The sequence below is a fragment of the Rhinolophus sinicus genome, chromosome 7 (genome assembly GCF_057876585.1).
Source record: "Rhinolophus sinicus isolate RSI-liver-muscle chromosome 7, RSI-T2T, whole genome shotgun sequence".
Classification (NCBI taxonomy): domain Eukaryota; kingdom Metazoa; phylum Chordata; class Mammalia; order Chiroptera; family Rhinolophidae; genus Rhinolophus; species Rhinolophus sinicus.
This window is the reverse complement of record NC_142507.1, coordinates 46868687-46893840: the sequence shown is the minus strand read 5'-3', so window position 1 is coordinate 46893840 and position 25154 is coordinate 46868687. Positions and strand designations below refer to the sequence as shown.

Genomic DNA, 25154 nt, shown 5'->3' with positions numbered 1-25154 from the left:
TGCACATTTATTCAATTTACACATGCTGAGTGGTTCCTAATTGCGTGATCAGTAAACAGCACCTCGGACGCTTCGTATTATTTGAGAATTGTTCAGAATGATAGAACCTTAATGTGATAAGTGAACAGGAACTGAACTGAGTGGGGTAAGTTACATTGGGTTCCATTATGATATGACCGGGTTTCTCAACCTCAACGCTATTAACATTTTGGTCCAGATGATTCTGTATTGTGGTAGGTGGGCCTGTGCACTGTTGGATGTTTAGCAGCATCCATGGCCTCTACCTACGAGATGCCAGTAGTAACCCCCACGCTCTTATGACACCCAAAATGTCTCCAGATGTTGCCAAAGGTCCCCTGGGGTGGGGTTGGGGATCAAAATCACCCCTGATTGAGAACCACTGATGCTAAAAGAAACTCCGGTGATGAAACTCAGTTCTAGATTAATGGTAAGGGATTGTTTTTGGATTTCCCTTTTGTGGATTACCTGTTAGCACATGCTTACTGTGCTTTGGGACTAGATAATTCCTTTTTCTAGCCTGTGTGCCTGGGGTACGTTATTTAACCTCTCAGAGTCTCAGTTCCCTTGTCTGTCTGATGCGTGTCAGTGAGCTACACACTGACAAGCCCCTAGGATAATGCCTGGCGATTAAATGTTAGTAGTTCCCCTCCTCCTCTTCCCACTGCTCTTCCCCCAAAGCCTGGGATGAACACAACCGAACCATAGGCACTGCACAGAGCTTGGTGGTTTGTTTCCAATTTTTTTCCTTCCATGGAACAGAGCACCAGAAGCTGACATTATGTCCAAACCGTATGTGAGCTTTGGAGGATCCCACCACCTATGTCAACAATAGATAAAGGAGAATCTGAGTCCTGAACCTTTTGCATTCATGCCTGAGAACTGCCCGAGACAGGGAGTGTGTCCACACACAGCCGAGCCATTCATCAGTTTACCCTCTGTTCAAGGTGATAAAACTGTCACTTGACGAAACAAAGAGGCTGCTCGCAGGTTGAGTGTGTCCCCAGCCTCACCCACGCAAAGCCAGAGAGTAAGCCTGGTGGCGTAGCCACACTAGCTGCGTTGCTGCAGAATGAAGAAGCTTGGACTAGACAGCATGGGGGGACACCAATATGTCAGGGAGGGTGTCTGGCGTTGCCCGAAACCGGAAGGGCTTACAGAAAGAACAGCTGGAAAGGTTTATGGACTTTATTTTTATTATAAAGACATTATAACAACAATACGGACCATTTGGAAAATGGGGAAAGGAGATCACCCAAAGTTCTAACACTCAATACAACTGTTTTCATTTTATGTATTTACTTCCGGGCCTGGTTCCTACGCACAGGATTTCCTTTGGCTGCCATGATTTCATACATACTCTTCTCTATCCTGTTTCCCCTCCTTTCATGCTAGATCACAAGCATTTCTCCTTGTTTTTATCATCTTCACAGTTTTCCTTATCTAACGACTACAAAGAATTTTCTTGAAAAAGGTTTCCACAAAGTAACTAATTATTCCACTATCAAAGAATACTTGACTTCTGATTTTGCTGTCACAAATCATTTAGCAAACAGAAAAGTCGTAAGTAGAGCCTTTTCCCTTTTAGCATGATTTTCTTAGGATAAAGTCTCAACAGTGGGATTAATAGGTTAAATCTATGGACATTTTTAACCTTTTAAATATAATAATGTCAAGTGATTTTGAAATACATTGTTCGGATTATAAAAGCTATTCATGGCTCCTTGCAACAATAGAAAATACAGAAAGGTATAAAGAATAAAGCAGAAATCACCCATAATCCTTTAACTCAACTACTGCTACCCTTTGCTGTATTTCCTTCCAGTCATTTCCCCCCTGTGTCTACCTTTAATATATGCATCTATGTAAAATTAGTTTTATTATAATATTATCAAGGCTGGGCTTCCTAAATGAGCAGTTAGATGTGGGACTAGCCTCAGTGAAGACAGTTACGTAAGTCAGCATAGTACAGGGATCTTGTTAGCATGTCAAGGGTGGCTCGGGGCTGCCATGATTGCTTCGGTGCACGTGCAGCCTCGTCCACGCCATTCACCTCTTAGAGGCCGCCTGCCTGACCTCCCTGCCAGTCGGACTCTTCCCTCACAGATGGAGTCTGGCTGAGCTCATGCAGGGGCTGTGCTCTTAATGTCAATGTATGAGAGTTCTGGGAAGGGTAGCCAAGTTTACCTTCAAACACCCCTTAGGAAGGGCCCACCTTGGAGAATACCATAACGCCTCTCAGTTAAGTCCAACCACCTAGTCTTTCCTCCAGTGTGAGAACAGATAGCGCTTTCTTCGGTTGAGGGCCAGATAAAGGAGTTGGCTTGCAAAGGGGCCACACTATTTCAAACATACAAATTTTTGACACTAAAATCACAGCACGAGAGGACAGTGGGACCTGACACTGATGGAGAGTGGTACATGGAAGTCTCCACATCACATGTTCACTTGGTGGCAACACCCTCATGCCTTAAATGATTATTCATTCTCTCTCTTTCTCTCCTTTCCTCCCTTCCTCCCTTCTTCCCTCCCGCCCTCCCTCCTTTTCTTTATTGCTTAGAGTTGAAGCTACACAAGGTTAAGATTCTTGTAAGGAGAGGCCATTATACTCGTGGTTGTTCAGCCTGAATTGAACACAGCTCACGACAGGGAATTCTACTTCAGTAGGCAGCCCATTCCTTTTGCTGGATACCCTTAGCGACCTCTTGTTGAAGTCGGACCTGCTTCTCTTCCAGGTCCGCCCATTCATCCCAATTGTGTCTCCTGGAAGCCATGGAGAGCAGCTCTTCTCCTGCTCCCTTTGCAGGCTTCCTGGCTTTTGTAACCTCCCTGTTCCATTCAGGCATTTCTGTGATGGGGCGGTTTCCAGATGTCTCACCTTCCTGGTTTGCCTTTAATGCTCGCCCCACTGAAACGAGAAGGATTGTGGGTCTGGGGCAGAGCGCATGGCTTCCCTCAGCCCGGTCACTGACTGACCGAGCAGCAGTAACGGAAGCGGCAGGGGCACAGGCGGAATGGCAGAAGTACATCCCCAAGACAGCCTCTCTGAGGCTCCAGCGGCCTGCATCCCAGATTTATGGATGGCACCTGGTGAAGCAATGATGCAAGCCCAATGTGAAATCCAAGTACATCATCATTTATCTGTGTTTGGATTTGGTTTGGGGTCTCATTAATGACAGAGGATTTGATTAAACAAAGTTTACATTATAACAAACTCCAGCTGCATCGAAGCATCAATGGGAAGCCCCAATTCCCCTGACGTTGTCCTTTCCACTCTCAGTTGCTTTTCCAAGGCATTTTGTCTGATTCTGATAATGGTGAGGTCATTCAATCTCGTTTATTATAAGTGTCAGTCTGCCACACCCAGCACAGCGGCTCTGTGATGGAGGGCTTTTGTGTTCAACTTGTTGTGGACCTTGGGATGTGGCCTTGTCCTAACCTATGGAATGAAATCACGGTGTCACTCTGCCAAGGCCCTGTTATCACTGGGTTTGGGCTCAAATGGGATTTTTCCAGCAAAAGTCATGCTCTAATAGACAGTTAACTGAAACATGATCAGGATTATCTGGTAAGGTTACCAGAAGCCAGTTCAACAAAATCTGGGTTTTTTTGTGGGGAAGTTGCTAATGGCTCTGTTTACCTATTAGTTGGGGTTTTACTCTAGGGAAATCCAGGAATCGCATCTCACCAGCACAAGCTGAGAGGTGTGAGTCTGTGATATGTGCAAGGGTTTATTCCACTTCCCTAAAGCTGAGGAGAGGCCATCGTCAAAGTCTTCTCCCAGCTTCTGCCTTTTTCTTCTATTTCCTTCTCTCTCTGGTTTCTCTCCCTCCCCCTGCTATTCCTCCTCTGCCCTTTGGGTATCCCTCTTCACCCTCTTTTCTTTGTCCACTCCCCTTTGTCATGTTCTTGCCTTCTCTCTCTGCTCTCACTTACTGTCCTTGCTGTTTCTCCCACTCCCCTCCTCACTCAATTGTTTCTTACTCTAGTTGCATCTTTCTCATTCGGCTTCTTCACGTTCTCTCGACAATGACATCAGGTTCCCTCCGGGGGGGGGGGGGGTAAATCCCAGCTCACTTAGCTTGTCCCCATGCCTGCAGGTAAGTGTTGGGCTGGTCTGATTCCATCTGTTCAGGACTCATCCATTCATGCCACAAACACTTGTCCAGCTCCAAGCTGATAGCAAATGAGACGGGTATTTCTCGCTCTAGCCCTGACCTGGACTCAGCCCCAGGCTGGCCCCTAATTAAAAGCAGTAGATCCAGCACCAGAGCCAGGGCTGTCCTCAGTGCCAGCATTACTCAGATCCCCATGGTGCCCGGTGGGGACGGGGCCAAGCCACATAACTCACAGCCCAGTGTGTGCCCTTCTGACGTGTCTGCTAAAATGTCACTGTTATCCTGTAGGTGATTGTCATTGCTCACTGGTGAAGAGCTTCTTATGACTTGCCCCTTCCTGCTCATACTATTCTTGAGACATTAAAAGAAGACAGTGACTCTGTCTCTTTTAAAGAGAGTTTCTAGTGGCATTAGGTAGGTAGGCTAAGGAGACTGCCAGATTTTCACCCCAAAGCTTAAAATGAAAACCACCAATACTTCACACATAGCAGCATAATTCCTCAATTCAGCATGGCAAATCAGAAGGAGATGCTTCTCTCCTGGCTAGGTGTGCTGTCTGTTTTTCATAGCATGAGATTCCCATTTCAACAGCTAACAATGAAAACATCTCTGTCTGCCTCAAAAATACACTGATGGTAACTCAACCTCCTCTTCTTTACCTTTGGTTCACTTCTGTTTATAGGAAGTACTCACTGCTGAGAGCATAAAGCCTGGACAATGGAACCCTGATTGAGTAATTCACACAGTTCTGGGAGATACAGTCCACAATTGACAAATTGAATTCACTTCTGAATATTCACCCACCAAGGACCCTTGACATTCGATCTCTTTGCATTTCTGTTCAGTGTTTATTGCTTTCCTCCCACCCCTCAAACCAAAGTCATAGCTTGGTAATTTCTTGTTTTAGAAAGTGACAAACAGAGCAAGCAGAGAAAACACTGTATATTTTGGACTAAAAATGAAATCATTAGGGTACGTTTCTATTCTTGGTGACTGGAATTTTACTCTGGTTCTGATTAAGCTCAACAAAGATATTATATTTGATGTTTTCCTGTAAATGTATGAAACGGTTTTCTATTGCATGTCCATGAATGGAAATATTAACAGATGCCACTTGGCTTCACCAGCCCCTGGCTTGGTCTTTACACCCAAAAAGCCAACCAAAAGAGAATCACATCCCAACCCAGAGGGAGTAGTTCTTGTCTTGCCTGTGGGGGTTTTTTTTTTTCTTCTTCATGGTCTCACAATTAAGAATTAAATCTTACCCAGAAAATGTATGAAAGTACATGGAATAGCCACATTCCAATGTCCACAAATTGCTCAGTAAGAAACAACTGCACATTCTAAGCAGCTGTCTGCTGTGCCTACACTTCTTAGAGGAGAGTGGGTCCTTCCAGAATCTGTTTCTTGGTGGTTAGAGTATTTCAGTGAGGGGAAGTATGGTCTGTGGGTTCCCTCAAGGGTGTAAACAAGGAGAGTCTCATGACAGACAAGTGGAGAAGTCAAGGTGGTTTATAAGTAGAAAATCAGCACTGGGCTTTAAAAAGAAATTAGGTAAATTCAAGAATAGAAAATAGGCAGAATCCTAACCGATACATTATTCATAGAAGCAGAAACGGACCTCAATGCAAAACACAGAGGACAGAGCGATTGCTCCTGTGCACGGTCAGATTTGGGAGCAATCTAGAGTGAGGTGAAGAGGAGTGGACCGCAGAGCGAGAGACCGGGGCTCTTCTTTGCTTGTCCATCATCCCATCCCCTAAGCAGTGTGACCTTGTACTTCCCCACTTCATGCTGAGTTGAAGTTTCCTTATCTGGAAAATGGGGATAATACTGACCTCAGAAGATTTTTTAATAAGTATTTTAAAAGAGAATATATAGAAATCCCTTAGTATAGTGTCTGGCACATAATACACAATAAATGGTATTCTTAGTGGTAGTAGTTGTATTTACTTCTAATCTACAGTTGGTGCTAGTGAAGTACCTTATATATTTTAATACATCATATTACATTACATTTAACGTTACACCTAAAATATAGATAATTCTATCCTTAGCACCACCTCTCAGATAGCTTTAGGGAGACCCTTCTTTGGGGGATTTCTATCCTACCCCCATTTTTTCCCCCCAAGCCCAAACTCAAACCTCCAATGTGGGCACACTCACCCTCATGGCTCAGAAAGAAGATGCTTCTTACTCAGTCTGAACAAGTGACTGAGAAAGAAGTAGGCGAAAGATCTGGCCAGATCTCCTCCTGGGACAGCTGCTAGGACCTTACTCCTCATTGGACAGAAGGACCAGGGAGAGAGCCTACTGGGGAGCCTGACCTTTAACTCCCAGGGAACTCCCCTCCTACAGGCGGGAGCCAATCACTGCCCTGGAGTCAGTCTAGTCAGAGGAGTGCCTCCTTCTGGAAGCTGAGGGGAGGGGTCAGGGAGAGCTTCCCCTCTCTGCAGGGGCCTAAGCACAAAGTCCACTTATTTTCAGGGCTGAAACATAGAAAACCTCAAAAATGGTCAGCAAAAACTGTGCACTTCTTAACACATCACATCAGGCAAATGTAAGAACCTGCCTCGTTTTGGAGGACCAAGGTATACAATTCCTTGTTTACCATTTGGAGTGTGTGAGTGAGTGTGTGTGTGTGTGTGTGTGTGTGTGTGTGTGTCTACACATAATATCTTCGTGATAGTCATAGATATTCCCCTTCTGAGATAATTTTATCAAAGTCTGAACTGAATTATGTCATGTACATTATTGGAAATACAAAGTTAAAAACAACAACAATAGAAATCTCAGGAGGAAGAAAATTTAAAAAAACAAAAAAACAAAATAGCATCCAGAATGGGTACTGGAAAATAGTATAATGGGATATACAGGAAAGCAAGACTATCACATTCCTTTATATAGTGGTGAATAGACCCCGCTCAGTTGGGAGTTACGTGGACCTAAACAATTCATTTAACTATTCTGGAAGACATTAAATGACCCCCAGGCTTGGCTCTCTTATGGTTTTGCTGATTCCATTGACAGCCTAAGAGGAGGCTTTGGGGGACAGTGGTTAGTCTTCCCTGACTCCAGGAAGTTCTTCAATACTTTGGTGGTGGCGGTGGTGGTGATGGTGGTATTGATGGTGGGAGTGGTCATGGTAAAATGGTGGACGTGGTTGATGCTGGTGGTAATGGGTGGTGATAGGATGGTGGTGGGAAGTGTTGGAGGAGATGATGGTGGTGATGATGGTGATGGACCAGGTAGTGGTGATGATGGTGGTGGCGGAGGCCATGATGGTGATGGTGGAGGCCATGATGGTGATGGCGGAGGCCATGATGGGATGGAGGTGCTGAGCAGGGGTAGTGCTGCCATGCTGCAGAGATCTGAATAGGAGACCTGACTTGTGTAAATGCTGTGATAGATTTGAGAAGCGGGCAGAGAGAGGAGGGGCGATTAGGTACTATGCACAGAGCATGTGGTACTGCTGCTCTTGCCTGTCACTGTGAGGTGACTCTTCTCTCAGGGACAATGCAAGCAAAACAAACATGCTTAGGCAAACATATACTGTGCTGCTGGTTGTGAATTTGGGGGGGTTTGTTTGTTGAACTTTTTTCGTTTCTCTTTTAAATTTTTTATCCTAAACAATGTTTGAATCTATATTTTGGGAATATGGAAATCAGGTCTGTGCAAAGAAAGAAAAGTAGAAACAGTTAAAAAGAAAGCTGGGGCTGCAAGGCATGGACACACTGCAGGGAAAAAGGAGAGCCCTTCTTACACAAAGTAAACCAAAGTCTGGTTAGGCAGACTTTAAAAAGAACCAAGGTCAATGCATAATCATACTGGATGGGTACGTGTCCTGGGTGGGACAGAAGGTGAGCATTGGAGACAGGCCTGGTGCCTGTGGCCCAGAGGGAGCTGGGGCAGTCACTCAAGCACCCTCCTTCCTGGGGACAAAGGGTGACATGGCAGAATGAGTCCCTGGAAAGCCTGGGGGGTGCAGCTCCCTTCACAGACAGAGGCCTGGTGCCAGCAACTCGGCTAATTCACAAAGAAAGGAGTGAAATACTAACAAATGGTTCTCATTATCATCACGCCGCCTCCACCCTCGTCCTGTATGTGTGTGCTCTGCTTTTTTCTTTCCTTTTTTCATCTTTTCATGGGTTGTAGCTAAACAATGAGGTGATTGCCATCCCAGTGGATTGCACAACGTTACCAGCGGCTGGGTTGGAGCACAGCTTTCTCCACAGAAATTTTAGACAAGAAAAATAAGCAAGCTGGAAATGAGGAGCTGGTCTTGCACACCTGTGTGTGCTTTGTAGCGCTTGTGATGAAGGTGCTTGTGATGAAAGCGCCTCGCCTGAGAGCAGAGACACTGTGTTCCCCCGCAGTGTACCTGTCAGCTCACCAACGGGGAGGTATTCTCGTCCTTAAAACGCCACTTTGCCAAAGTGACAGGGAGACTCACCCAGTTATCCAGGAACATACATCGGGACCACTTGTCATTTCCCAATATAATATGGAGTAATGATTTGCTTTGAATACACTGGCGTGGCTGTGTGGAAAATTTTCAATGTTCTTCAGTAACTATTCATGAAGTGACCAACGTGGGACAGTCCCATGGATAGAAAAACACCTGAGACCTCGAGAAAGTAACCATCCTGCAGATGCTTAAATGTGTCCCAAATCCCTGGATCCCCAAGCCTAAATTTGACCACAAGGATACCTTCCTGTTGTATAGTCCTTGTAAGGTAGCGATGAACCTAAGCCAAGTTTCTATTAACTCCACAGGGTCTGGCAAGTTTTTGTGATACCCAAAGGGCACTGGGCTCCCCAAACTAGAGTCTCAGCGGGAGCAGCTCCCTCCCTCTGACTGCGACATGCCTGAAGGAAGTGGATCATTTCAAAAACAAATGTTTCAGTTCCTTACTCAGCATCACGGCTGGCGAATGATTGTAGATAATCATCCCGCAGCTGCAGACTGACTGTCCTACACTTGCTCAGAGGGGGCCGCTGAGCATGTGCAGAGCCAGCCATTCCAACCATGACTGGGACGCAAAGCAGGATTCCTTCCTGCAGAGACAGCCAGACCGGGACGTGGGATGGCCACAAGGCATTGCTTTCTGTTCTGCACCCAGCCTGCCAATACCTCGCGGCCTGATGATAGCTGGATGTCTTTAATGATATTAATAAGAATTGCCAATATTTACACAGCACCTACTAGTTGCCAGGCACTGGGCTAAATGCTTATTCTGTTTCATCCTCTCAACAAACCAATGTGGAAGATATATTATAATTATTCCGATTTTTGAGGGGAGACACTGAGGCACAGAAGGGTTACGTCACTCGCTAAAGGTTGCCCAGCTGATAACTGCTGAGGCTGACATGCCACCGGCCCCAGGCCTCGTGGCCTCAGTTGGCCCACCTGTCAAGGGAAGCAGCGGGACTGCACAGTCATCAGTGGCCCTTTCTTTACGGCTCCAATTGTCTATAATCATGTAAAATAAAATCTGAGATTCTAAAATTAATTAGTTTCTATTTCTCTATAACTTAAACATCCAAACTTACATCTTTAGAAGAAGCAAGATGAGTGGCTGGTATCTCCCCATCCTATCCCCCTCCCCGTGTGTGTGTGTGTGTGTGTGTGTGTGTGTGTGTGTGTGGTGATTAAGGGGGGGGACCTATCTGCCCTCAGCTCTGAATGTCTAATTATCCACAGTGTTCTGGGTCCCTGGGGACAGATGTACTCTGTGGGCCTCTTGTTAGCTCTGGAGTGCATTTCCCCAGTGCAGAGTTTTTCTTTTGTTCATGATGTCATGGTCAAGTAAAACCTAAAAGGAGAAACACTAGAAGATGGGGAATGTACTGAAATATCATATGAGACTCAAGTGACTTTAGGAGGGATTGCAGGTTTTCATCTCCCCTGACCTTTCCTCCTGAGATAATGAAAGAGCTAGATGAAACTTCTTAAAATAAGCTTAAAAATTCCCATCACATAACCCTCCATTATATTTAACCATCTCGATGACATTCCGACGTTCCCCATCAGGCATATGTGTTACTGTGCGGTAGGAGCCCATTTGGGGCTGGGATAGTTAAAGCCATACACAGGAAGTAGCTAAAACAGCACAAAGCCCCCTGACAAACACACACAGAAGTAAAGTCTTTTTTTTCCAGCTCGTATCTTAGCCTCGGGTTACCTAGAATTTGCCTGTGCTACATGCCTGAGCAAAGCTGGGCTGAGTTATCTCTTTCATGCTTTGAGTCAGATTTTGTGGGTGTGAAGGCAGCAGACAAGCCAGGAAATGTCAGCCCAGAACAAGGGAGCTGGAGATATCGTGGCAGCTGTCACTCCAGAGTGGTGTGGAATGAGAAGGCATCTGATGTGTCCTTGGGACTCAGTTTCCCCTGGGTGGCTGGTGCTAGCTACTGTGTTTCCCTGAAAATAAAACCGGGTCTTATATCAAGTTTTGCTCCAAAAGACGCATTAGGGCTTATGTTCAGGGGATGTCCTCCTGAAAAATCATGCTAGGGCTTATTTTCCAGTTAGGTCTTATTTTCGGGGAAACACGGTACTGGTGATCTATGTTTTCTTGGATGCAGGCTGGTTGAGATGCAGCGGTTTTTTGCCGTGAAACTGAAGTCCAGCGGCTCCTACAGAAATGGCTTTGTCTCATTGACATTTTAACAAGTAAGGGTGGCCTTTTACTGGGACCCTTACATTCGAGTCCCATAACTTGTCCCTTCTTCCTCTTTCATTGAAGGATGAACTGCCTGCCATTTTAAAAAGCCCCAGAACACTGTACGTCTGTTAAGCCACGATTTTTCCTGGTCTTTTTCAGGGCTATGGATCTTTAGCTTCTCTGAATTTCTGAAGTTACATCTGAATTGCATTATAGACTTATATGTCGTAACATTGCTTGACCCGTTGCTTGGAAAACATACCACACACTGAGAGGAAAAGGTTAGCTCGAGAAGAGCTGAGGACATTTAATCCCATAAAGCAAATAGAATAAAGAGGTTGGATCTTAGTTTGCATTCACTGGCAGTGTTTTGTTTTCATTCACGTACTTATCCCATCCCAGGTGGTCACCCAAGGTCTGCAGTGGGCCGGAGGCCGCGATGGCATTATTGGATATAAACTTTGCCTCCAACCAACCTGAGAGTTCCCCTTTTCCCCACAATACTTCTGTCTGCTCTTAGTCCCAAATATGGGAAGAACAGGCAGGCAGAAGCCTAAAGCAGAGCTGAAATGGTTCTTTCTCTTGTGGTTTAAGGAGCTGCCAGTTGGAACCAAGGAGATGTTTTCTTAGGGTCGCAGAAAAGTTTCAAAAACTAGTAGATTGTTTTTGGCACTCAAATGCAGATTATAGATATATCCCTAGTATTTCCCAAGCTGGTGGGCTATACTACAGGGACAGCTATTTAGCCGTATATCCTTGCAAAAATATACTGCCCTCCGTTCTGTAACAGAAGGCTGCTGTGTGTCAGAATTACCCACGCTCTGAAGACCCCTCTGTGGTGTTGGCATCACACAACTCATGAATCCAGTCAGGTAAATACCACACAGACTGTGGCCCACCACACATACCAGAAAGTCACGGACGTTCATAGCAAATGCTCTTTGCTTCTGAAGCTCAAGGTCAATCAACCACAATGGTCTCTTCCTTGAGCTGCCTCACCCTCCCAGGAAACGCTACGAAGCGTTTTGTGATTTACCCCAGAATCTCCAAAGGAGACACAGGACCATTTGTCTTTAGGAAACATTTCTCATAGGAAACGTGGCAAGGCACTTTCGAATTGTCAGCATTGAAACTTTCCGTCAAAAAGAAGAGCGGTTTAGCCGAACCTTAGCGTCTTCCTACGTCCCTTGATGCCAGATGCACTATTTTCCTATTGGATGTGCCAAAACCACTAAACAGTTAAAACACATCAAATCATCTTGAAATGGCCAAAATTGAATTTCTTTCCCCCAAAAAAAGAGCTCCTAGTCAGCAAACCTCACAGTCATAATTCATAATAGAAAACTTCTGATTAGGCTAAAAATTAGGAAAACAAACTTGCCACGCAAAAGACTCCAAATTTTCTCTTTGTGTACAGGCCCAGAGTAAGAACCAATGGAGGGAAGAGAGAATTAAGGGGACCGGTTACAGCAGTGAAAACCACAGCAACAGCACCAACCATTAGATTAGGCCCTCAGCAACCATATTGAGTGAGTTTTCCCAACTCGCAGAACACTAGCGGGTGGAAGCTAGGAGAAGGGAGGCTGCGGTTCACGCCGACTGCTCTAACATCTTTGATGGGGTGTAAGCTGCCCTTGGGATTAGCCATTGCTTCCGAGCTCATATGAGGAGTTGTCAAAGACATCTTTTTGGTCAAGCATCACCAAATCTTTGGTGTGAAACACGTCAGCCAGTTACCCTTGGGCTTAATCATAAGCTTACCATAGCTCCAACGCCAAAGAACATCTTAAGTGGCGTGCCAGGGGTAAAGAGAAAACCTTCCAATTCACACATGTCATTTATATCTAGACAATGGGGGGGGGGGATGGGGTGGTAGGGGACATAGGAACAATGTCCCCCAGAGAGTCTGCAAGCTATACCCTCTTCTTACCTCTAATGTGGCCACACCTGCACCTTACATTTTCTGCGATACATTAATTTCTTGACAATTTTTCTTAGTGCCTAGCTCATCAAAGCCAATGTCAAGTGTCCCCTTCATCCTGTACAGCCGTGGTTCTCAGCCCAGGCTTTTCCGTGGGAGCTTTATAAAATACTGAGACTCAGGCGGCACTTCAGACCAGCTAAATCAGAATCTCTGGAGGTGGGACAGGTATCAGGAGCTAGTAAAGCTCCCCAGGTAATTCTAGGGTGTGTCCACAGTACAGGATTTGGGGTGGGGGAGGGCAGCAGAAAGTGGGAGCCAGGAGGTAGGAGGTGGGATGCAGCAGGGAGGGCTTTGAAGGATGCTGACCGAAGTTAGCGAGATGCCTTCACTCATGAGGAACTTTCAACACAGGCTGTTTCTTAAACTACATATTGATTCGAATTTGAACGATTTGCCATTAATCAAAGCTTCTTGGCTGCAATTGACCAAAATCTCATTGAGACCTTAAGAAAGTCAAGGGGACACGAAGGCAAGCGTTTATCGAACGGGCCATACAACCAGTCTTACCTTCAGGCTGTCTGCAGAAGAACCTCTCGCTCCAGCTGACTCAAGGCTGGTTGGTCATGGGTTCTGAGAGCATGGTCTCGACATAATGTTGACTGTCACGTGGAAACTCACGCTCTAGCAGACACTCCACAGCAGTAGATTGGCTCCGGGTTGGCGCTCCCCCTTGGCCCAAGATCCCATGGGGCGGGTGCAGTTGAGGAGGGTCAGAGTGAAACCCTCTAAAGCAGTGGTTCTCAGGCTTAGGGATGCATCAGAGTCACCTGCAGGGAATATTAAAACACACGATGTTGGGTGTCACTCAGCACCTATTGCTAGGTCTGTGGTAAAGCCTAAGGATTTGCATTTCTAACAAGTTCTAAGCAATTGCTGATAGAGACCATTAAGGCTCATATTTTGAGAATCGCTGCTTTAAAATACGAGACCCAGGACAGGCCAGGGCTGTCTGGGTGCAGAAGAGGCACACCACACTTCAATAGCATTTTTTCGTGCCCTACAAGGACTAGAATGTGGTCCTGAGATGGGCTGTGATTTATTTCCATGTATAAAATTGCGAGAGGCTTCTGATGAAGTGATTACCCAATGAGAACAAACAGGATTATAAAAATAGGTATGCATTTTGGTTCTTTGTTCCTAATATTTTTGCATTAGAAATTGGTAACATTTAGGTCAGATTTAATTTTAGAGCCCCAACCTTTACTAGCGTGAGTCTAAAAACAATGACAGCAATATCTGTGAAACGCGTTTAGTGTATCAGTATTCTAGACCATGAATTGCTCTCTCCAGCAGCAAGCTACCTGTAGCTACACTGAACAAGAGAAGGCCAAAGGCACAGGAGATACTAGACAGGGTCTCCAATACAGCAATCAGGCATCTAGATGTGGTTGGCAGGGGACCCGGGCTTGCACCAAGGTGGCTTGAGCCAGAGGTTGCAGGTACGGGGCAGAGAATCTTTACTGGTTGGTCTAGAGTCGATCCCCAAGAAGGCAGGTCTGCCTACAGGTTATGGAGTTTTTTTCATTTAGATTGAACTTCTCCTTCTAATCATCTACATTGGAGGCCATCCTGGCTTACCGTGGAATATCCAGAATATTTCCAGAGAGAGTCACTCTTACTTCTCTGGTTGTTCCGTAGATTAAAATTGGAGGTTTTTGGTGTCATCTAAGAAGGTATGTCAGCCGGCGGGGTCCCAGCAGTGAGCAGGTGCAAACTCCTAGGCACCTGCTGCTATACAAGGCCCATCACATACTCCTCTCACCTCTCCAGACCCACTAAGCCATGTGGGATCTCTTGCCAGTTCGTGAACTCCAGGGCTCCGGAATGCCTTTCCTTCCCTTCTTCCCTGATGAACTCCTATTCATCCTTCAGAACCCTGCTTAGCTGTCACTTTCTCTGTGAACGTAGGTCTCTGGCCAGACTGGCCAGATGAAACTAATTCCTCATTCCGCTAAGTTTCCATATCACGTTCAATACGCATTATACTTATCATGTGGTGCTTTCAGTGCTTGTTCCTGGGCTTGTCTTTCCTCACCTCTAGGTTATTTGCTCCTGGCAGTTGTGTTATTATGTCTTATTCTTCATGTCCCTGGCACCTAACACAGTGGCTGGCGCAGCGCCTGCAAGTTTAGTGCTCTATTAATGAAATAAATGAATTCCAGTGTTTGGATGGGGGAAAGTATTTCTTACGGACCCAGCAGGGATGTGGGCTGGAAAACATTAAATGCTCGTAGTCACAGACGATCGGAGCTGGAGGGGGACCTTAGCTATCGCCGGGGCCAGTTCCTCATCTTGTGAAGAAGGAAGCTCAGAGATGCTTAAAGATATGGAGTGATTTACCCAAGACTGAGAGTGAACTGGACCAGGATTCAGCGCTGTGGGTTCCAGCCTAGCGATCAGTCAGGTTTGGCCAAACACCTAGATGAAGAGTTTGTGGACGAGATCAGATCCTCTTCCCCAAGTGTGATGGAACCAGACCCCAGGATGCCCACTTCTTACCCTGGGGGACAGGCCTTCCTCTTCTGTGCTAAACCCAACCCTGAGAGGGAATGAAAATGTGCTTTGCCATAGAATCTAATCTATTTTAGGGTGTTCGAGTAAGTATTCATCTCTGGCCTGAACCCCAATAGCATATTGGAAGGTTTTGCTGGTACTTCTGAAGCAGAAAGGATATTTCGAGCAGAGTGGGTAAGGAAGAAGGATGGAAACACCTCAGTTCTTAATTTCATGATTTCCAGCAGCAGGACAGCTCTGGGGGCCCTTTCTGCCTCCAGCTCCTCTATGTGAGGGACATGGGGCCACGGTAGCTTCACTGACATTTGTTTCTGTGGCACAAAATAAGAGGGGGTGGAAGGAAGATAATTGGTGAGGGTCCATACTGGAAACAGACATGATGGGGAAAAGCGTTTATAGGGCTAGAAAGAGAATATAGAAGGAAGGATAACGATGTCATTCCAGAACTTGTTTTGGGGGCAAGGGTGGTGCTACCGCACCCTACTACAAGTTCTACAAAAGACATAATAGTTCATTCATTCATTCATTCATTCATTCCTTAAAAATGTCACATCACTCTCCTGTTTAAAACACTTTGCCTTTAGGAGGAAACCACAGCTCCCAGCTATGTCCCTGCAGACCGGGCTCCTTCGACCTCTCCAACTTATTTCCTAGGACTCTTCCCTACATGCTCAGTAATTTTGACTCGTTTCTGCCTCAGGGCCTTTGCACTTACCATTCCTGGAATGCTCTCTCTCTCTCTCGTTCCTGCTCATCCTTCAGATCTCAACTTGCAGGCCCCTTCCTCAGAGAACTCTTCTTCACAGAGCATTCTGTACACCGTAGGGCCTCACTACACCCTGCAGTCACCCTCTGTCATCATCCCCCACTTATTTCCTTCACGGCATATGAAGAGTCTGACAATATTTTTTTTATTTCTACAAGACTATAAGCTCCATGAGAACTGAGACCTGTCTGTCTTAGTCACTGCTATGGTCTCAACACTGAAAACAGTACTTGGCACATAGTGGGTGCTCAGGAAATATTGCTAAATAAGTGAATAACACACACACACACACACACACACACACACGAGGTTTATACAAGTGAGAGAACAAAAACCTTCCACTGCTTCTAGGAACTACAACCTAAAACTGAGTAGAATTTTTTTCTCTTTGTATGATCCCCATAGCTTCTGAGTCCTGAAAATTGACTTTTCGTATGGTTCTCAAGATTCCCGTGCTAGCTCTGTAAGAGCTCTCTGTCGTCTGTCAAGAGGTCAGGTTGTCTTATTTGCCATCATTACTCATCTGGATTCTCATCAAAACACCAGCTTACTCCCAATTGTCAGGACTTGTTCTTCTGTATAATGTTATCTTAGGGTGGTCCAGAGTTGAGTCTGCTACATCTGCGTGTGTGTAATGTACACAATGATTTCCGTTTTGTTGCTAGATTAGGGGTCTGTTGGAGCAGGACTCTGGTGTGAGACTGTGGCATGTGATTAGCCACAGACTGTGTCCAGGCAGAAACCAAGAGCTTTGTCGTAACAGTGAAAGGCAGATGCCACCGGAAGGTCTGTGTAAGCTCAGGGCCTGGGCAGTTTCGGTGGCTGGGCCCTGATGCTGGTAAAATCCCAGAACTCAGGAAAATGGGGTTTGTCCTGTCGGCACATCCCGCCTCTCCTGTCTGCTAGAGAATGTGGTGAAGTGCCCACCTAATGCCAGCTCTCTCCTCTCACAGAGTCCTGGCCCGTGGTGGTGCAGTCCAGGCGGCTGGATGGCATGCTGGACCCAAGCTCAGCTCAGCGTCCGGGCCCAATAACGGCTTTTCCAAGGAAGCAGCTTTCCGTCCTGGCCACACCGAGGTGAGCACCTGAGAGCATGTGTCTCCTCAAGGTTCCTGGCTCCGGAGCTGCCAGGACAGGTGGACATGAGCCCCAGGCTGAGGACGGGGCATCCATGGGGGCCGGGGTGGCTCCTAGTGATCCAGCACAGGTGATTCTCCTAGCTCGTCTGTGAGAGGAAGTCCTTCTGCTCTCAGGCTGGCCCCACAGCTACTAGGAGACTGAGTCGCCCACCTCGAAAGTCACGGAACACAGGGCCTTGAACAGACAGTCAGTCAGAGCTTCCACACAACTCCGGGTCTGCTGAGTGGGCAGCCTTGTGAGACGGGACGTCCCTGATCACGTCTATGCTTGTGGCCGTGGAATGGAGGGTGGGGAGAGCTCCCGATCTGGAGACAGGGCCCGGCTCTGAGCTCCCCTTCCTCCAGGCATACGCCCGCCTCGAGGCATTTACCTTACTGCAGCTCTGTTTCCTCCTCTGTACAATGGGAACCATAAGGCCTACCTCCCAGACTTGTTGTGATGTGTTAACGAGACGGTTATGCCCAATAGATGAGAATTATGACCTCCCCTCATTCATTTTTAAGACGGGTCTCAAAAAATGAGGACCCGTGGAGTTTGTTCCATTCTGCCAGGGAGTAAACCAATGAATCCTCAGGTGCCCGCCCCTGCTCGTGCTTTCTGGCTGCCTATTGCCATCGTGGGCATTTTAAGTTCTTTTCGGATCAAGTCTACGTGAGGCCCAGAAACCTGACAAACTAGATTTAAAAATAATTAAATAGCCAAATGGTCCCCGGTGTCTGTATTTGTGGCCTAAGGATGGTAAGACGTACAGTCTGTTGCATGGAATTTTCATTTTGAGTAAACACAGCCCAGGACCCACCAGTTACAATGTGTATGTCTGTGGGGAGGGGGGTCTCTGGCCTCTGTCCCCGCGAAGGTGCTCAGCCCACCACTCATTAGCTGCATCACCCCGGGTCCCTTAGCCTCTCAAGGCCCATTTCTCTCCTCTGTAAAGTTCAAGGATTGGAGGACTAGGCTAGCGGTTCCCAAAATGGGGTCCCCAGACCAGCAGCATCGGTGTCACGTGGGAACTTAAGAGAAATGCAGATTCTCAGGCCCGACCCCAGACTTACTGAATCAGATGCTCAGGGAGGGCAATCTGGTTTAACAGGCTCTCCAGGTGCGCACGATGCGCTGCACCTCTGACATCTCTTCCAGTCCGTGCTGACCCCTGGGAAATGCTCGCAGAGGCGCTGGTTTCGATGCCGTCTCTGCCTTTCTCCGCTGCAGCCTCAGGGCTCCTTCCCCGGGGAGCTGAGAAGCCACAGCCTCCCTCTCACACTCCACAACTGAGAGTGGAGGCGTCTTTACAACGGAAGACAGCAGCCAGTTTACGTTTAGAGTGGAGGCCAAGTGTAAAACAAGAGATGACCCTTGACCACTCTCCTAATGTGGCGAGTGAGATGGAAGAGGAGGAAAGGCTGGATTTCCTCAACCACAAGAATTTCCTCTCTCGCTAACCCTGAGTGACCCTGGTTCACTGATCCCATCTCTAGCCGGAGAGTCACTGAGAGCCCTTGGTACCACTCCCTCGAAGGGAGGAAAGATCTTACTCCCCTCTACAACACACCTCCAAAGGCAGGTTGCCCAGCCTCCCCGTGCCATCAGCCCTCCCGGGACAATGTGGGCCAGTTGCTTAGCTCTGTCCAGCAGCGTCATCACCTATTCAGAGGAGACCAGAATCTGTGTAACGATCATTCACCTGGTGCAGGAAATTTCTCTTATTACTGGCGTGTGTGGAATTACGACTGGAGATTCACAGTGTGTACCACCGGCCTGGGAGACGGTGAGAGACCTGGGGAGACTGTTAGCGGCTGGATAAAAGGCACCTGACGGGTTCCCCCAGTCTTAGTCACTTGTCATCCATGCTGGTAGGAGCAGGACAATGACGGACCACTCACACGTTACACGACCGTGTTTCTTCCTGTGAAAGAAGAAACGCTAGTTGCGTCCTCCCCAGCTAATTGTTCAGTTCACAGGGCTTTGCTTAGTGAAGCCTCCACAAGGACAGTCACCTCTTCAGGAGATAAGGCTTCAAAGGTTGTTTTTAAAAATAACTAAATGAAAGTCCTCCCCGGGTTCACTTTGGCCAAGGAAAGACTGTTCATTTGTAAACTGTGTGTTGTGCGTTATATCACTAGAAGAGAAAACACACTCGTTGTTTTCTTTTTCTATGTACTGGTGGATTTTAAAAAGAAAGATTTTTTTTTTTTTTAATTTAAAAAGATGATAGGGACACCGTATTATAAGTAAAATATTTTTTTAAATAACACCTTTTCATCTGAAGCCCAAATGAGAGCTGTACTTGCAACGTTTTCAAATCTTCATGAAAACAATCGTCCATGACGCAAATCTCCACTTAGTGATTAAATGCCGCCGGGCGCCATGTGTTCTGTCCTGACAGTGAACTGAGAAGTAGCATTAGACTTTAAGAGCTGTGTGAAGACAGTCAGTAAAACCATCAGACTGCTGGGCAGAGTAGAAAACGTTATGCAGATTTACCTCGTTTTATCACTCTTTGTTCTATTTTGCTTCGCAATTATTGCATTTTCATCAGCATTGAGGCAGGACCCTCCACCAGCAAAATATTACGACTCGCTAAAGGCTCAGATGATGGTTAACATTTTTAGCAATAAAGCATTTTTAATTAAGGAATATACATTTTTTTATATAATGCTATTGCACATTTAATAGACTACAGCACAGTGTAAACAAAACTTACATGCACTGGGAAACCAAAAAAATTCATGTGACTCATTTTTTTGCGATGGTCTGTAACCAAAGCCACAATATCTCCGAGGTATGCCTGTAATTTCTTAAACTCATAGAAGGTCAGCGTTGGAAGATACCTTAAATGTTACCACTCGGCTGGAGAAATTAAGGAGCACAGAAGGAAGGAGACTTGTCCACACATTCACTGATTCTTAGAGGTGGGGTTACCTGCGAGTGCTAGGTCACCTGGACCCAACAAAGACGAAGGAGGCTTTTCTGCCTTCAGGGAGCTTGCCCTCAAGAAGGGAGGATCAGAGGAGGACACAACTATACTAAGAGAGCCTGAGGGAAATGCTTTTAGAGATGGGGAGGGGAGAGAGTTTGTCTCTTTGGAAATAGGAAAAGCTCCCCCGTGGAACGGGCATTGCCGTTGTGTGTTGAAAGAGAACAGGAAGGGCTCCAACCTGCAGAGGTGGAGAGCAGAAAAGGCCCATGGAGGGCTGGGGGGACGATGCCCCTAGCACAGAAGAGTCTGAACCAGAGCCAGAGGTGGGCTGGGAAGGATAGAGTGAGCCTGTGAATTCTAAAAAGCAAAATATACAAGGAGAGCAGACGGTGGGTAGGGCCTGTTGACTCACTGGACAGCCAGCTCATCACTGGGTCCTATAAGTGGGGTGATGTGATCATAGCTGTGCTCTAAGAAGTCCAGTGGGCAGCCTGGGATGGAAGGCACTGGAAGCAGAGAGATGATGGTCCAGGACATCACGTGGGAAACTGTTGCATGATTTGAACTGCCGGCATGGAGGTGAGAATGGAAGTTACAGTTTCAAGAGACGCTGTTGAGCCACAGCCTAAAGGGCTAGATGGCGGGCGGGGGGTATGGATGAAAGAGCGGGGTCCAGTGCTGAGCTGAGGTCTGGAGCTGGTGAATGAAGCAGTCGTGGTCCCAGTAACAGGAAAAAGGAAAATATGGAGAAACGCATCTAGGGAGATGGGGAGAAATGTGCACAGAGAGAGGAGCTGTGGAACTGCCTCGTAAATCAGTAAGTGGCCCCCAAATGGGCTGCTGCTTTTGAGTAAGGAAGAGGAAAAGGGATATGGTGATACTGATGAGGATTGTGAGTATGAAGATTTTTGTTTCCCATGTCTTGCTTTTAAAATGTCAGAATCCATGGAGAGTTGCCCATCAGGCAGTTGGACTTTCAGAACTGGCTTTCAAAAGAGCAGTTGGGCTGGAGATCCTAGTACCGGCCTCAACTGCCCAGAAATGTCAGTGTCCGTAGAAGAGGACGCACTCACCAAAGGGGAGACTTTAGAATGAGGTGGGGACCTCTGGAAATGGGGAACAGGGAGCATTCTGGCCCGTATTCCCCCCAAAACCCTGCATTTTAGTCTTTTTAAAATGTATTTCTCTATCCAAATTCTAAGTGTTGCTAATTTGGATACAAAGGGATGAGTATCAGTTTCATTTCTTCTCCCTTCATCTACCTGATAAGAGACACCGAGAAGCAGCAAGAAATGAAACAAGGAGCAAAAGCAAAGGGCTTGAATTCACGGCCCACTTTATAACAAGTTCTCTGTTACAGTTGTGACAGTTGTGTGTGTCACTCTCTGTTACAAGTGACAGTTGGCTGGACATTTGTTTGCAAGGCCATCAGCCGACAGATCCAGTGGTGGTCAAAAGCCCAGATGTGCCACCGCCTGCTCTGTGTGGCCTGAAGAATTGGAACAAACACAAACATTTTCAAAGTAACCAGAGAGAAAAAAGAATGTGGCGGTTTTATTCTTGGTATCTCACCAAAGAGCTGTCTATTTCCAGCTGCAGAAAAGCACAGTACTGAGAAGAATGTGTCACTTTAAAATATTCGGAATGCAGTGTTTGGCCCTAGGCACGACATCCACAAGAAGCCATGCACTGTGGTGGCAAGAGGGCAGATGGAGAGCCTCCCTGGCCATCCCCGTTCACCCTGCCATCCACTCTCCTCGGAGTTGTTGAGGACCTACTACCACATGCCAGGCACTGCACCTGGCCCCGGAAATATTTAAATGCAAACGGCACAGCTTGCAAAGCTCTCAGGGAGACAGGCATGGAAACAATTATCCATGACACTAGGAGGGTGACAGGGTTACATACCTGAGACAAGGGAGGTGCATGCCCAGGGATGGAGTGACTAGCTGCTGTGACACAGCTCTGCCCTCCAAGACTTCACAGTCAGTGGAAAGACAGGCTCAAATCGTTATGCTTTGAAAGAAGCCTGACAGAGGCAAAACAAGGTGCTGTGAAAAGACGTGGCTGGAGTGTGCTTGGGGAGTGAATAAGCCATAATAACTGAAGAAGACCAAAGCCTTTGATGACAGCAATGACTCAGGATTAACAGATTTTGTGGGCGCCTATTTAATCCCATCAGCAACCTGGTGAAATGATGTTTATTGCCCCGTTTTGATCAAGGAGGAAAGAAAGACTTAAGTGACTTCCCTTTGCTAACAAGTAGCCGATCTAGGAATCCAAGCAAAGTTTTCTAACCCCAGATCCAATGCCAAGTTCTTTTCATTACATTGATTTAGTAGGCGGGGACACACACACACACACACACACACACACACACACACACTTACTTCTGAAGTTGAGAATGGAAAGAGATCATTTTTGATTGGGGTTGTCTGAGAAGGCCTCAAAAAGAAGTTGGTATCTGTGCCAGGCTGGACAAGTGGGCAGGGAGCAGAATGACCTGTGGGAGTGGGGGTGGGGAGAGATGGCAGAAGGGACAGAACTGGAAGTTTGAACACCGTCTATAGGGGATGTCCCTAACCCTACAAGAAGATCCGGGAAAGCTCCACAGAGGAGGTGACATTTGATATCCATCTATGAGTGTGAATAGGAGCTCACCAGAAGTGAGCTCAAGGACAGAGCTAGTTCCACAGTGAGTTGAGCCAGCGGGTGGCCACTGGTGGGCAGCTATATGCAGTGTGGAACCCTGTCACATGCTCAAGAGGGGCTTGTACTGCCTCTTGGGGGACAGGTATTATAGATCTATGCCATTTGGTTTATACTCACATAAAAATAAATAATAAAAAGAAAAGACATGTTCAGGAATGAAAGACAGAGTGAGGGAGGAGGAAAGAAGGATGGAAGGGTGGACCCCCCAGTAAAGGGTCAGGTTTGGATTCTTTCTCTGCTCTAGTGTTTGCTAGAGATGTTAAGCCTATTAGTCAATTTTCTGTGGATCACTTTCCTTGTATATGAGAGATGATAAACCCTAACCTAACTCACAGACCAATGAGAAGCTAGAAATGAACATGTTTGGAATGTTTTAAAATGTCACACAAAGAGGACAGGTTATCACTGTTATGTTTATATGTGAGGGCGGCTGACTAATCAAGATGGTCCTGGAACTGGACACTTTTGGGCCAAACAAGATGCTTCATGGATTCGTAACAAGGGTTCAGTCACCGGATGTCAGAGCTGAGGCAGGCCTGCTGTCTGAAGAGGGCATGTCCGTGCTAAGGCTTCCAGACAAGTCCCAGGCAGCTCTTCCCACTGCTTTCCCGGGGACTCCAGCCATTGGGCAGGACGCAGTGGTGGGGAGAAGTGGCCGACACACCCCACCTGCCTCTCCGATGCACACACATGCTCACTGCTGCTCAAGCTGGCAGGCAGAGAACTCCAAGGATTCTGGAAGTGATGTCCCAAGTTCATACCAGGCCACAGGGCAGACTTTCGGGGGCTCTGTCCCCTTCCTGGAAAAGCCCACCCCTTAGATGGGATGGCCCTGTTGACGCCTTTCGTCCCCAGTCCCCATGTCATTGTTGCTAGCACCCCTTTCCACTCCCCAAAGTGTCTGGGTTCGAATGGTAAATTCCAGGGTTGCCTTGGCTGGAGACGACCAGGTGCGGCCTCCTTGTGGTCCTCTTGGAAGGTCGGTGCTGAGCCCCCCAGAACCTGCCCTCCGTACCACACAGCCCTCCGTGAATAACCCTCGTTTCTGTTTCATTTCAGGTGCATAGCGTAATGTCCATGTTGTTCTACACTCTGATTACAGCTCTTCTGATCGGCATCGGCACCCAGGCAGAACCGCGCGCAGAGAGCCATGTCCCAGCAGGACGCGCCATCCCCCAAGCCCACTGGACTAGCCTCCAGCATTCCCTTGACACAGCCCTCCGCCGAGCCCGCAGCGTCCCAGCCGGGGCGATAGCTGCCAGGGTGGCAGGGCAGACCCGCAATATCACTGTGGACCCCAAACTTTTTAAAAAGCGGCGCCTGCGTTCCCCCCGCGTGCTGTTCAGCACTCAGCCCCCTCCGGTCACGGCAGACGCACAGCCCCTGGATTTGGAGGCCAGTGGCACCGCCTCCTTCAACAGGACTCACAGGAACAAGCGGTCTACGTCGCACCCCGTCTTCCACAAGGGGGAGTTCTCCGTGTGTGACAGCATCAGCGTGTGGGTGGGGGACAAGACCACGGCCACGGACATCAAAGGCAAGGAGGTGATGGTCTTGGGCGAGGTGAACATCAACAATAGCGTGTTCAAACAGTACTTTTTTGAGACCAAGTGCCGGGACCCCAATCCCGTGGACAGCGGGTGCCGGGGCATCGACGCGAAGCACTGGAACTCGTATTGTACCACGACTCACACCTTCGTCAAGGCGCTGACCATGGACGACAAGCAGGCTGCCTGGCGGTTTATCCGGATAGACACGGCCTGTGTGTGTGTGCTCAGCAGGAAGACGGGGAGGAGAGTCTGACCGCACGCCCGCCCCCCCATCCCCAGCGCCCCTCCACACGCTCCTGGGCCCCTCCCTACCTCAACCTGTAAATTATTTTAAATTATAAGGACTGCATGGTAATTTATAGTTTATACAGTTTTAAAAAATCATTATTTATTAAATTTTTGGAAGCATCCTGTGTACCGGCACTCGGGTCATTTTCCCCAGGGTGACCATCTGGGGACGACACGGGGTGAATTGTCTACAGTACCCACCTGGCTCCCTCTCTGTGGGGCCTGTAACCCCCTGCCCACCCAGCCAGCACTGCCACTTCCGGGAAGGCTAACTGGTTTCAGGTATTAGCCTAAGCGGGCTGATTAGGAGGGGACGCCTGCTGGGTGGCAACTTTGCTCTGCATTCTACAGCCCAACCTACCCAAGCCTTGGGTTCCCTGCCCCCCACCCCCAGCCCCCCACCCACAGCCTGGATCTGTGAGCCTTGATTGTTCCACTCTGTAAGTTTGTGGGGTCTCATCAGAAGACTCCATCCTGGA

At 47.4% G+C, this 25154-nt stretch overlaps 1 protein-coding gene across 1 annotated transcript in view; it reads left to right on the top strand.

The window, feature by feature from the left end:
• The window catches only part of NGF (nerve growth factor), a 51082-nt gene extending 26287 nt beyond the window's left edge, over positions 1 to 24795 (top strand). The window contains exons 2-3 of the mRNA XM_019730556.3: positions 17022 to 17145; positions 23897 to 24795. Of these exons, the coding sequence (XP_019586115.3) occupies positions 23909 to 24640 (732 nt within the window). The 5' untranslated portion in view covers positions 17022 to 17145; positions 23897 to 23908 and the 3' untranslated portion in view covers positions 24641 to 24795. The remainder of the gene's footprint in view (positions 1 to 17021; positions 17146 to 23896) is intronic.
• Positions 24796 to 25154: the final 359 nt, after the last annotated feature.